This window comes from Sitophilus oryzae, unplaced genomic scaffold, assembly GCF_002938485.1.
Source record: "Sitophilus oryzae breed Bouriz unplaced genomic scaffold, Soryzae_2.0 scaffold_1492_pilon_pilon, whole genome shotgun sequence".
NCBI lineage: Eukaryota > Metazoa > Arthropoda > Insecta > Coleoptera > Curculionidae > Sitophilus > Sitophilus oryzae.
The window spans coordinates 732,820-747,468 of NW_022146161.1; the positions used below are offsets into that span (position 1 = coordinate 732,820).

The following is a 14,649-nucleotide window of genomic DNA, read 5'->3' on the forward strand; positions in this document are numbered from 1 at the left end:
ATACAAGGCGTTCCATTTAAATTAAACAAGTTATTGCCGTTTAAGAAATAATTTAAAATACATTTTTAGACACTCTGTATGAGGTAGTATTAATTTTATTATTGCAACACAATAACTGATCAATAAATAGACTTCAGTAAATATTTAGTATTAAAAACTTTGATGATACTTTGATACCCTTGGAGAAATGAAGCCTTAAAATTTTTACTGCAATTTCACAAAATTTAAAATATTTCAAAAAGGTTTAAGTGTAATAAACCTTAATCAAATTTACCTTTATTTTAATCGTAGAAACTAAAAATGTAATAATATACAGGGTGTTCTATATAAAAAAATACAACTTTAATATTTTTTATTTATTTGGGACACTCTGTATCTTGTAAAAATATGTTTAAATTGTAGCTCTAATAATCCTTCAACGAACCCAAAACTTACAATTTGTAAAAATCTAATCATTTAGCTACAATACCCCGTGTCGTATGTGGTGAACAACCCTCTATAAAAATATCTATATGTATATGCGACTTTTTACGAAAAAAATGTCTCTTGATAAAAACCGCTACAGGAAATAGTCAATATGTACATGTCATTATTGAAAAAATAAAAAATAAACACTTGGTTGACTAGATATAGCGTATCATCGAGAAAAAACGGCGTCAGCGATGGCTATGAAATGAAGATCGCTGTCATTTTATATGGGAAATGTCATCGATCGTCATTTCCCAGCCAACTGGACGCCGTTTTTTTTCGATCATACGGTAGTTATTTGACTGAAATAATAAATTTGGAACATTTTTATTTTTTTAAATTAATCATAAATCTTTCTGTGAGAAAATGATGATAAAACAGTATCTGTTGAACTTTTGGCACAAACACATTTCAAATTTATGATATATAATTTCTTAAAAGAGTCTAATAAAAGTCTAATAAGAGTCTAATAAGAGCCTAATAAGAGTCTAATTAGAGTCTAATAAGAGTCTAATAACTATTTAGTCAACATGTTTCATTTATGTTAATGATGACAAGTATTGATAATTTCGATTCCAAATATCTTGAGAATCATTACTCGTAGCGATTTTAACCAAGGGACCTTTTTTACGTAAAAAAAAACGTCGTAAATGTATATTTTTTTACTCAGTAGTTTTATACAGGTACAGACGAAAAGTTATTGATCTTCGAAAACCAGTTAAAAAATTTGTAGGTGGTGCGCTCTATAAGTATAGGAGTCATATTGACATCAAAATCAATTTTTTTTGTCAAAAAACTGCCAGACACCAATTTTCATCCAAATATTGACGTTTTCACAAATAATTTCGATAAAATCTAAATAAAAATGAAACTTCTAAACCATGTATCTCCGAAACTAAGCATTTTAGGACATACATTTATAGGAACTTTTTTACTTATTCTTATCTGCAGAATATGCTGCCGAAGTTTCCGGGATAGAGTTTAGACCACCCTGTATTTTTTATATTTTTGATAATTAAAAATTTCACATAGTCTTACTCGGTCCTCATAATAATTATATTTATTTAGATATATTTAAATAAAGGCCCCCATACACTACATTCATTTTATCCGCGCCGTTGTTGAATATATTCTAGAAACAACTTGCTGGTAGTGGCGGCTGTAATAGCGGTAAAAATGAAAATCCACGATTAAAATATCTGGCGAAGACCGAACACTCAAATACGCTAAAGTTTTTAACCGAACAGTGTCCTTTTAACCGTGCAAAATAACCGAAGTATATGGGGACCTTTATAATGGACAAATATAAAAAAAATAATCTTCCAAAAGAACAGATTTGTTTATTGATTTATTGGAAAATAATTATCCAAAAATGTTAATTTGATGTCTATATTTTAACTTCACAAAATGTATATAGAAATTTGAAACTCACCCATGATAGAGCCTACAAACTAAATCTTAAAACGGGTAAAGGTGCTTGTTCGACCAAATCGACATTTTAAACTAATAAAATAAATGAAATTCTAAGAAGTGCCTACTTAAGAACAATTGCTTTATAATCAGCTATTGCAGGTGTTCGATCAACGATACAGCGATTTATGTTTGATTTGATAAAATATGTCACAAATCGAGATTATATAGTTAGATGAGATTGAATCTCTATTCGTTTTTACACAACCAGCTTGATTCATTTTTAATAGTGATAATAATATCATGATTATCATGGGTAATTTACTAAATTTTAATATTCTCCTAAAAACAACGAAATTTAATTTTAATAGGTAATTATAGTTGTAATTATTCATTTCTCTATAAAGGAAAGTACCCTTGTTTATTAAATAAATATATCTACAAAGAAAGTACCGTATTTTTGTTATCTTTGAACGGAATGAAGAGGGAATTTAAGAATTTTATTCATATCTATCAGAATATTATAAAGAAATAAAAAACATGAATCAGAGTATTCTGGCAGCTTAGGCCGTAAAAACTAATTAGGAAGAAGAACTAGAAAATTTTGTTTTTTTAACCACAGCTACCAGAGCTATCCGGCTATCAACTATAATAATAATTGTTTACGCGGAATCAGAACCGTGATATTTGGCGATCTCATTTTCAATAGCCTACTGATCTACCGCCATGATTTACGAAGGATTTACGCCGGTTTGAGGCTGAATGTTTAACATTGCTTAACTTTAGTGATTATTCTTGTACTTTTAACTCCCAATCCTAGCAACTCAAGAGAGTTAAACGGAAGAGTAGAAAAACTATCTATGCCGGATAGTTCTAGTAGCTTTAGCCACAAAATTAATTTAAGAAGAAGACTTACCACAGATCAACTAAACCCTCTAAAAATCTTTTGATACGTCTGTTTCTGTTTATAAGCAGTAATCTGACAAGGACGCATATCACCAAAAATATTTAAATGAGTTTGCCGTTAATCTGTCAAATTTTTGAAATACAAAACAAAAACGGCTTCTTGAAAACTTTATTTAGGGCAAAAATTATGGAGATGGATGATAAAAAAGAGTAGGTTTTTGTAACATTTGTTCACCATTTTTAAAGATTGTTCTTTCTTTTATTGTTGGCGTTAATTGGTTTTCTTTATAGATTTGAATTGGATGTAACAATGGAAACTCGTTCCCGATATAAACTTCGTTCATCTGTGAGTGTTTTGTTCTATTATTTTCAGTTTATTAGAGTTTGTTGTTATAATTGTTTTAGCTCAAGAAAGTAAAGTCGAGAAACTCTTTAGAGGCTGAGGAAGTGAATTCAGATATTACACTTAATCCACCGCCAAGAAGAGTTAGTTTTGCATCAAGCAACTATATCAAGTATATAATTAACAAGTAATTTGAAGAAATCTCTTAAATAAACCTTTATTTTTAGACCTTTCATTGATGATCCCGAAAGAAATACTATATGGGACAACACATATGAAGAAGAAGTTGACCATATAGATTCAACAAAATCAGAAGCCTCATCACTTAAAACACAGAGTATTACATTTGAAAGGATTCGTACTGAAACCATTCAAACAAATAAGCAAAAAATTACAAATAAAACAGTAATATTTGATCAAAGTGCGATGGACTTAGAATATACTCTTGAACCACAAAGTATACTGAAGAAAACAAAAGAGACTTATGAGCAGTCTGCTTTAGCTATGGAGATGACTTGTAATTGGACTAATAAAATTGTGGAGTCTAGTAAGTTCTGGAAAGAAGAAACAGTTAGTAATAAGGAAAACATTTTTGTAAATTTTGTTGTTAATCATGAACCTTTAAACAAAATTCAAGACTTTTCACAGCAACAACAAACCAACCAATCAAGTGATCATACAGAATTTCAGTGTAATAATGATAATAATGTGATACTTAATCCAAACAGAACAATAATGAATGATACAGAAATGGAATTTACATGCAAGTATAATTTTCCTTCAAATATAATATCAAAAGAACCTGTCGAGTGTGCTTCTGATAAAGGAGAAGAGTCAATGGAATTTACTTGTCAATATAATTTTGTACCTCCTGTTAATTCTGGAACAGTTCCATTAAAAAATAACGAAAGTGACATGAAAGAGATGGAACAGTCAGTTTTTAAAGAACCATTTTTATCTACTTCAAAAAAACAAAATTCCATAAATAAATGTCAAAATAAGCCAATTAAAATTCAAACTTTTGGTGGTATTCCAATTGCTGTTGACTTATCCAATCAAAGTACAGAGTCGTTATTGGAAAGATCAGCCAATGATCAGAATATAAAGAAAGTTATGACAATCGAGGAAAATAAAAGTATAGATTTATCTTCAAGAAATGTCATAAATGTTAAATCAGTTGGTCAACAAGAATCAGTTAAATTAAGAACTTTTGGTGGTATTCCTATTGCTGTTGATCTGTCCAATCAAAGTACAGAGTCATTATTGGAACAATCAGCCAAAGATATGAATATAAAGAAAGTAATGATAACTGAGGATAAAAAAAGTAAAGATTTATCTTCCAAAAATGACACAAATGATAAACATGTTCTTCAACAAGTTAAATCAAGAACTTTTGGTGGTATTCCTATTGCTGTTCATCAATCCAATCAAAGTACAGAGTCACTATTGGAACAATCAGCCAAAGATACAAATATAACGAAAATAATGTTAATTGAGGATGAAAAAAGTAAAGATTTATGTTCCAAAAATGACACAAATGATCAACATATTCTTCAACAAGTTAAATTAAGAACTTTTGGCGGTATTCCTATTGCTGTTGATCAATCCAATCAAAGTACAGAGTCATTATTGGAAAGATCAGCCAACAATCAAAATATAAAGACAGTAATGATAATTGAGGATGAAAAAAGTAAAGATTTACCTTCCAAAAATGACAAAAATGATAAACATGTTCTTCAACAAGTTAAATCAAGAACTTTTGGTGGTATTCCTATTGCTGTTGATCAGTCAAATCAAAGTACAGAGTCATTATTGGAACAATCAGCTAAAGATATGAATATAAAGAAAATAATGATAACTGAGGATGAAAACAGTAAAGATTTATTTTCCAAAAATGACACAAATGATAAACATGTTCTTCAACAAGTTAAATCAAGAACTTTTGGTGGTATTCCCATTGCTGTTGATCAATCCAATCAAAGTACAGAGTTATTATTGGAAAGATCAGCCAATGATCAAAATATAAACAAAGTAATGATATTTGAGGATAATAAAAGTATAGATTTTTCTTCCAAAAATGACACAAATAACATACATGTTCTTCAACAAATTAAATTAAGAACTTTTGGCGGTATACCAATTGCTACTGATGTGAGTGAAATGTCTATCGATTTGACAAGGGGTACTAATCAAAATAGTTTACATGATACTAATAAAGACACTGGACTACATGAAAGTAGCAAGGGAATGTCTCAAAAATCATTTGGAGTATATATGTCCGGTAGCATTCCAATTGCAACTGATCAACCAGATGAAAGTCTCGATTTGACACTTAAAAAAAAGGAACAATTTGTGGAATTGGTTTCTGAAGAGAACAGTAAAGACAAAGTTCCTGTAGAACAACCAAATAGTTTGCTGACAAATATAATGTCTCCGAATAAGATAGATGACAAAGATCAAAATAGGAATACTTCAATATTACCAACACATTTTGATGGTACAAACAACGAAATCTATAATAATGAGTATATTATTGAAAATGAAAGCAAATTACTGTGCAGCCGTCTACCTCTTGAGGAGAATAAAACATTTTTAGATTCACTTGCTCGAGACAACTTAAACCAACTCAGTCTTGATATGGAAGAATGTAATTTAGTGGACACTTTATCCAGTTCAAACGAGTCAGAATCGAAGCATTTCGCCTGTCAGCTTAGTTGTAATGGTGGTGACCGAACAGGTAAAGTTGTATTAATGTACCGGGTGTCCCAAATATGAGGGCGATTAACAAAAATTGGAATAGGGGTGGGTCAAAAAAATTGACTATTTTTTTTCACTTTATAACATGAAAAAATTGGCGCCAGGAGGCACGTATACCCGCCCATACTAAAATATGTTAATAAAAAGTTGAAAAAGGTAGTTCTTTTAGTTTCAAGGTAAAGGAATTTTTCCAATTTTTTTTATCACAAAAACTGCGACTTTGACTGATTTTGATGTTATTACAAATTTTGTTTGTAAATATTATTCCTAATATTAGATTGAAAACCGCGTTTCGCTAGCTACTGTAATTTTGGAGATACGATTTTTTAAAATTTTTAAAAAAACTTTTTTTTTTGCTGATCTTAATAGCCCACCATACCTATTGGTTAAAAATTAACCACAAAATCTATGACTAAAAACATAAAAATAAAAACTAAGCGTAATACATGTACATTTGGCTATATTTAGGTACTAGCAATTGGCTATGCAAGTTCGAGCGGTTTAGAATGCCTAAATTTAGAAAAAAGTTGAAAATAATGAAAAAAAATATTTTTTGTTTTTTAAAAAAATTTAATTTTTTTGAAATATCTCAAAAACTAAGCAAGATAAGAGTTGAGGGTTGGAACCTTCGCTGTTACACAGCAAAATAAAAACACTAAATCACCACAATACACCAAAACACTTTTACTTTTACACTGTTTTAAAAAAAAATATTTTATATATATTTAAAACAGTGTAAAAGTAAAAGTGTTTTGGTGTATTGTGGTGATTTAGTGTTTTTATTTTGCTAAGCAAGATACATAAAAAATGCAACAGAGGAAAATTGAAGGTCTTTTTTTTTGCAATATTTTTGCTCCCTTTTAATTTTTCTGTAGATCTCTTTATTTCGTAGATATTACGTTTTTTTAGTTTGACTTGCATGTAAGGATCACCTTCTTTGAGCCCTTAAAACCCAAAAATCTCGTGAAAGTGAAGAGTTCAAGACTGTTCAACTATAGAGGTTAATTTGGAGCTCGCTCTTTTTATTTTTATGATTTTAGTCATAGATTTTGTTGTTAATTTTTTTCCGAAAAAATGAGGTGGCCATTTTATTTTTATCATAACTCCGCGAGTTTTTGAGCTACGAACTTGAAAAAACCTTTAAAAAAAGACATTTAAAAGGTCTTTTTAAGCACTTTAGAAACGGTCATATTCATTTCTTCGAAAAATGTGTTCTTTCGCCATTATTTTACGGTAAAAGGTTGCAGTTTAGTTTTCGAAAAATAAAGAATCAAGTTTACAGAGGGATAACTCGGCTATTACTACACCTATGGTAAATAACAAAAAATGAATCGATTCGCTATTCCAAAAGCTTCATTTTTGCTTTATATGAGTTTTGCGATAAAATGCAAGATTTTCGAGTTATTTATTAAAAAATGCAGAAAAATATGCAGTTTTTAGATGAAAAACCAAGATTTTCAATCCTAAATAACTCGGAAAATATTAATTATTTTTTTTATTATTTTTATTCTTTTTATTTTTTCTTTATTTGTTATGGAATATTTTTTGCTTAGAATTCATCCCTTTATCGATTTTTGTAACTAAAATGGGTGATCTGTTTTTCACCCCCGAGTAGGGGTGGCATTCACCCCCAGGGTGAAAGCACACATCCCTACTATGTAACTTTTGTTTCTTACATATATCTCTATTCACTGTTAAAATTTCACGTCAATCGGTGCGGGTGTCAAGAGTTCGGAGGTAATACCCTATTTTTATCCTCACTTACTGGCCTAGTATCATAATGATATTTAACGAGTTAACGAGTTATTTAATTCATAAGAAAAAATTGCCGCCGGGAGGCACGTATAGCCGCCCATACTTGATATTTTTTTTATCTCAAAAACGACGACTTTGACTGATTGTGATGTTATTACAAATTTTGTTGCAAATATTATTCCTAATCTTAAATTGAAAACCGCGTTTCGCTAGCTACTGTAATTTTGGAGTTAAGATTTTTTAAAATTTTTAACCCCATCCCATACCCCCTTTACACCCTCCCACCGCCACCAAAAACTAATGGCCAGATTCTCGGGCGCCACAGTATTTTTGTGCCAAATTTGGTTAAAATCGGTTTAGCGGTTTTTGAGTTGTCGTGTTACAGACGGACAGACAGACAGACAGATAGACACCATGAAAATATTTTGTATTTAAGTCATTTATGACCCAAATAACTCATTTTGAGTGAAATTAAAAAAAAAAATTGCCGATCTTAATAGCCTACCATACCTGTCGGTATGGTCGGTTAAAAAGAAATCTGCCTTAAAATAATCAACCTTACAACCTTTAATAACTTTCGAACGGTGAGGTTTACAAAAAAATTGTTAGAGATCTTTTTTGTAGAGAATTCAATTTACTACAAATATATGAGACGAGATATTTTTTCCAAATAGTAGATACCGAGATATGATTTTTTCTTTCTAATAATAAGGAAAAAAAAATAAAAAACACAAAGGCGGAGGACCTTCCTATTAAAATTAAGAGCTCATACTTAAAGAGAACTTTTTTGAGGTGTCTACCCAAGGACTATATATTCTAAAGGACTGTTCGATCGCGTCAAATCGCCGCTGTCGTAGTCGCCGTCGAATGCTACGTCACGCGCTGACCAGCGCTCCACAGTGCGGCGGATGGTTATTCTAGCGGGACAAAATCTCAAGAGCAATGTTTGGGACTTAAAATCTAAGAACGTAGCAAATGGTCTAATATATAGCAACTATATGGTTAGATTTATTTATTTATAAACAACGAATTTATTAATAAATAAATAAGATAATAAAACTATATTATTCGTACATGACACTACAAATTTTTATTGTAAACTATTGCCAAATACATAAAATTATGATATCAAAAACTCTTTAGCAGTTTTTTTTAATTAATTTGTAATCTTGTGACACCCTCTATAATTTATTTAAAAAATATATATTTTATTTTTGAAAATAATAAATAAGATAGATATTTTAATTTTAACACTCAGTAATTGTAAGTTCATATATAGTAAGTATCTAAGACAATTTTTTAAACTTAGTGCCTTTTGATGGGGTTGTTTTGTTTTTATACTATCCGGTTGAAATGAATCTTTTTGGGCATTCACCTGTTAAGCTTGAACTGCCTGTGACTGTGACTACCTGTGTTGGTAACTATTGGTAACTCAAAAGATCTACATCATTCAATATATCGATATTTGAAAAAAGTGAAAGTTTGATATCCGCAGAACAAAGGCACGAAGGGTTTTAACAAATAATATACGTACGTAGAAAAGTACATACCTTTGACAATCTTCAACATAATTTAGCTTTCTAATAAAATATATAAGCACTTGTAAATATTTTGTTTCGTATGATCTCTGCCTTGCTGAACAGAAAACGACCAAATTTGGTTGATAAAATGTATCAGAAATACAAAGAATATTCATGCATTTTTGTATCAATTGGAATGTCTACTATTTATTCTTATCAGCACACATTTTTTGGCTTATTTCCAACCAAACGCTTTTGTCCCGATAAATTTATCTTCCAACGCACTGTGCGCTCAAATGCAAAAATAACTGTCACTGTCTAAAATCTTTAGCGCCAACTTCAACTCGGTCAGTAGATGACGTAAAAAAACTGACAGTGCAGGAAGATAGGAATCGAACTATCCTTATCTCTATAGTATCCTTGGTGTCTACCAACCTTTTTTTCAGAGTATAAAGTGAAAAAAAAATAATCGATTTTTTTATCCACCCTGCTACATAATAATAATCATAATAATAATGGCTTTATTTAATAAACAAATGGGCGAAGTCTGGCTAAAAAAGCCACTAACACAACATGATACATATGCTCACAAAATTTAATTTTAATACATAAAAACTTTTCATTGGAGCCTCTCTGTACTAACATAATTATTTATTTATATAGAACCCGAATTGCCACTGCCTAAAGATTTTTCCGTTAACGATACAGGAACAAATTTTCAAACGGACAACAAAATAGGTAAACAAAGTGGTATTCGGTACCAATGGGAGTTGTGAAAGGCTCTGGTCTGGATTTACTCAACTTTAATAGCATGTATAGTGCAGAAGACACCCAACAATTAATTGAGGTAAGAGAGATATTGTTTTTTTTATTATACAGGGGTGATTCGAATGGTATTCGATAATCTTTGGGAATATATTGGGCAGATAAAATAAATAGAAATGTTTGTATAAATTTGTAATCGTAAAATGTGCGCGTTCAGGGACAGTCAGCGGTTGAGTGGCTGAGTAAGCGACTTCCCTAAACGGTCTATTTTTACACACAAAAACAGTCAGCCGCTGAGCAAAAGTCTCAGCGGTCGGTCAGCCGCTGTGTTCCCTGAACACGCATAATGCTTCGTTTTGGAGATACAGGGTATAGAAGTGTCATTTCTATTTAGGTTTATTCCTTTGAATAAAAATATTAAGGAAGGAGTAGAATGCTATCCATGTCGACAGAAAGAGGACTCTAGGGTGGGGCCCTAGGTAGGGTTGCCACTCGTCCGGGACAATCCCGATTTTGATCCAAAAGTCCCGCGTCTCCACGCAAAGCCCTAATATCCCGATTTTTGTTTGTTTAATAGCCACATTTTTATTAAACAATAAAATTGTAAAATTTATTATTAAAAAAAGGTTGCAACAGACTGTATTACTATTATCCTTGTATATGAATTTTTAAAGTAGCTCAACCTAAGATGTTTATGGATGTAAAGCACCAGATGGCGGGGCGTATTTCACAGTCATTTACTACAGAAAAATAGCTTTTGTTGCTCTGAATTTTGAAGCGACCAATAAAACAGAAAATAAAAATCGATAATTTTCCGACTGTGCCAATTGGTTACTAATCGACCAGATACTTTTTGTCCATTAGATATGCTATAAAAGCTGATAATTATACAATTCGACCATTGTAAATACCCGACAGATTCCGCAAGGTCGACGAGGCCGATCCTTTTACTGATAAGAAAACAAAATGTTTCTTTAGATAATTTTCGAGATATTTTTCTTTCTGAATGCACACATTTTTTAAAGTATTTTTATATTCTTTGTCCGCTTGATCTATTATACTGGTCGCACGTATCGATGTTCTGTTTCTTCTAGTTTTAAACAATGTTCTTATTTCTTTTGTAGTTGTAGTGGTTGTAGTGTAAAATTAAGATTAATTTTATTAAGTTTAATTATAATAATTTAATTAATGAAATACCAGAAATAGTTTAGTAGTGTTTTTTATAATTTATTATTTTGTAGTTAAGTAGTAGGTAAAGGGATAATTTGGTTATTTTTTCTTTATGTTTGATTAATTAGTAAGTTTGATAATTTTTCACTGTAAAATACAAAAAGTAGTTGTGTAATGTTTTGATAAAGAGATTATATTCTTTTATTTTGTAGATGAGTAGAAGGTGAAGGTATTTGGGTATTTTTTCTTTTTGTTTTTCTTCTAATTGTAGTAATTCTATTAAGTATTGTGATAGATACACTATATCTTCCTTCAAGTTCGTTGAAAGTGCTATCATATAATTTTGGTTTTCTGCTAGTAGAATATCTGAAAAAAAATCTGATCAAATTTATTTTTAAATTAAATTAATCGAGTCTTATTAATCAAATTAATCTAGTCAAATAATAATAATAGTTGATTTCTAAAATACTATACAGAATTGAGTTTCCTACAGGTATTTCTCTATGGGTATCTCGAAACTACTGGAGATAGAAAGTCGGTTAAATGGGGAAAGAATTGCAGTTTATGGGGTCATAAATATGCCTTTCAGATTTTTCGGAGAATTTCAAGGCTTACTAGATATTTCGAAAAAAAACAAATTTTGGCTATTTAAAACTTGTCTCTAATTCCATTATAATCTACTGTATGATGAATAAAAACGGCGTCAACGATTGCTATGCAATGAAGATCGTTGTCATTTATATGTAAAATTACATGTGAAATATCATCGATCGTCATTTCCATAGCCATCGTAACACACCGGGCCTATTTCGATCGCCACAGCTACCTACTCTAAAAAGTTTTCAGATAAAGTTGTAGATAATCACATACCTAATGAGTTTGTTTTCTGTTTTTTTCAAAGCCTGTCATTTTGACATATGACACAAACATTATGTTTTTTTAATGGAAACCTAGTTGGCCATGACTTCATAAAAGCGCTATTCTTTAAGCGATATAGGTATAATATGTTTTTTTCGAAAAAATTACAAGTTATAGCCAATTCTTTTCTTTCTTGGCTAATTCCCATACCAATAATACCAAGCCAATTGGTTATCAAAAATATAAAAGTTTTTTTTTTATATTTCAAAAAATATCGTCAATACTCAATTTAGAATAAAATAATCTAAGAATGAAATAAAATAAAAAAAAAAAAAAATCAAATCAAATTAAAATAGGTATGTAACTTTTTTAAATATTAATTAACAGCAATTAGCATTATCATAAATTATAAAATAATGTACCAACATATCAAAATAATAATTTCTTTGTTAATACGCTTTAGAATTCCTAAAATAACAGGCAAAATAATCCACAATTTACAATAAAAATAAAAGTTTCGTTTAAATTTCTTAATCAGCTGATCAGTATTAAAATTCGCAGAAACCTGGGGCTATATTATTACATTACTCTGAGAAAATAGCGAAAATAATCGATATTTTGACTCCGCCCCTAAAGGTTCACGATTTGTCCTCTAGTTGGCAGCACATTTTGTCTGGTCGGTTGGCGGAACGAACAACTGCATGTGTGTAGGCAAAAGTGCTTGGCTCTGTAGCCAAGATGGTGTCATTGATGACGTGCAACGAAAGTTGTTTTAATTTCCCTTTATGTCTATTTTGCGTTTTAAAAAATAAAAGATTGTTAAAAATTATTGATTAAATTTAGAGTAGGCGGAGAGTGTTCCGAAAAGCTTAATATTTGTTTTTTGTTGTGTGATACTTCAACTTAGAATACGCTTTTTCGCTAATAGTTTTACATTACAATTTTCATTCAAAATTTCTACATAACGTAACAATATAACATAACATAACATAACATAAAAAAAAAATTATACTTGTTTATGGTATCATTGTTATATTATTTTGTGAATAACTGTAAAAACTTTTTAATAAACATTTATTTTTTTTAAAAATGAACAACAATCGTAGAAAATGCGCAAATATGTGCAAAAGCATGTTGCTGGTACTCAGCACGACTCGACTTCGTCTCGAGCTGCAAAACTCAATACGTCCATTTCGCACTAGTTACACAAATAACTATTGACAGTGATAAAATCATAGGTTTACACCTTAAGGTATGTTAACATTGGCATGATTTTCCATTGTTCCCTTTTCAACGACGGCGGCGGTGCAAAACCCTGTATATCTACGTATATTTAAGTAGCGTTTGTTTTTATATGTATATGTATAATCTATTGGTTGATCTATTATTTATTTGGTTTCAAGTCTTGAAATGCCATTTCTTACAGTGGTTTTATAATAAACTTTCAATTTAAAAAGTCACTTAAGATTAAATTAGATTTTGTGAAGTGGCTTTTTTAGAGGTGTCTTTTTCACTGAATTTTACTGACCTAATTGTGGTCCTTTTCTGATCTTTAGAGTGGATCTCTAAGCAAATTGCCCGAAAATAATTGCCCGAAAGGGAATTTTCTGAAAACAAATGAGCGAAAAGTTAAACACCCAAAAAGATAGTTGCCTGCATCACCGAATATCAATAAACATAAATAAAAATTTCCGGAAATATCAACTCCTGGTAAAATTTTGCTTTAATATAAAGCATTTAAACATGGACCATTTAAAACAAAACAACAACGTATAAATAAGAATTAAAATAAATTCTAATAGTGAGCGAGGGTTTTAGGGTCCGAATTCGGAAGACCTGCACCGATTGACGTAAAATTTTAACAGTGAATAGAGATATATGTAAGAAACAGAAGTTACATAGTAGCAAGTTACATAGCATGTGTGTTTTGGGGGTGAGTACCACCCCTTCTCGGGGGTGAAAAATAAATCACACATTTTAATTGTAAAAATCAATAAAAGGTTAAATTCTAAGCAAAAAACGTTCTATAACATTTTTTTTCAGAAAATTAATATTTTCCTAGTTATTTAGGATTGAAAATGTTGATTTTTCATCTAAAAACTGCATATTTTTTGTCAATTTTAATAAATAACTCGAAAACCTTGCGTTTTATCGCAAAACTCATATAAAGGAAAAATGAAGCTTTTGGAATAACTAAACGATCCATTTTTTGTTGATTACCGTAGGTGTAATAATAGCTGAGTTATCATTCTGTAAACGGGATTTTTTATTTTTTGAAAACTAAATTGCAACCTTTTACCGTAAAATAATGGCAAAAGAACACATTTTTTGAAGAAAATGAATACGACTGTTTTTAAAGAGCTTTTAAATGCTTTTTTAAAAAAGTTCGTAGCTCAAAAACTCGCGAAGTTATTATAAAAATAATATGGTCACCTCATTATTTCGGAAAAATTTTAACAACAAAATCTACGACTAAAATCATATAAATAAAAACTAAGCGTAATACTTGTACAGTTGGCTATATATAGGTACTAACAATTGACTCTGCAAGTTCGAGCGGTTTAGAATGCCTAAATTTGGAAAAAAGTTGAAAATAATAAAAAAAAATATTTTTTTTTTTAAATATTTTTTGACATATCTCAAAAACTAAGCAAGATACGTAAAAAATGCAACAGAGGAAAATTGAAGGTCTTTTTT

The 14,649-nt window shown here is 30.2% G+C and overlaps 2 protein-coding genes across 2 annotated transcripts in view; one reads left to right on the forward strand and one right to left on the reverse strand.

The window, feature by feature from the left end:
• Nucleotides 1–2,059, reverse strand: part of LOC115877438 (NPC intracellular cholesterol transporter 1 homolog 1b-like) — a gene marked incomplete in the record, with an annotated part of 59,845 nt that extends 57,786 nt beyond the window's left edge. Inside the window, 1 exon segment of the mRNA XM_030893591.1 lies at nt 1,901–2,059. Within this exon segment, the coding sequence (XP_030749451.1) occupies nt 1,901–1,904 (4 nt within the window).
• Nucleotides 2,060–2,915: 856 nt separating this feature from the next.
• The window catches only part of LOC115877447, a 33,570-nt gene continuing 21,836 nt past the window's right edge, over nt 2,916–14,649 (forward strand). Inside the window, exons 1-4 of the mRNA XM_030893600.1 lie at nt 2,916–2,994; nt 3,076–3,130; nt 3,190–3,299; nt 3,355–5,864. Of these exons, the coding sequence (XP_030749460.1) occupies nt 2,972–2,994; nt 3,076–3,130; nt 3,190–3,299; nt 3,355–5,864 (2,698 nt within the window). The 5' untranslated portion in view covers nt 2,916–2,971. The remainder of the gene's footprint in view (nt 2,995–3,075; nt 3,131–3,189; nt 3,300–3,354; nt 5,865–14,649) is intronic.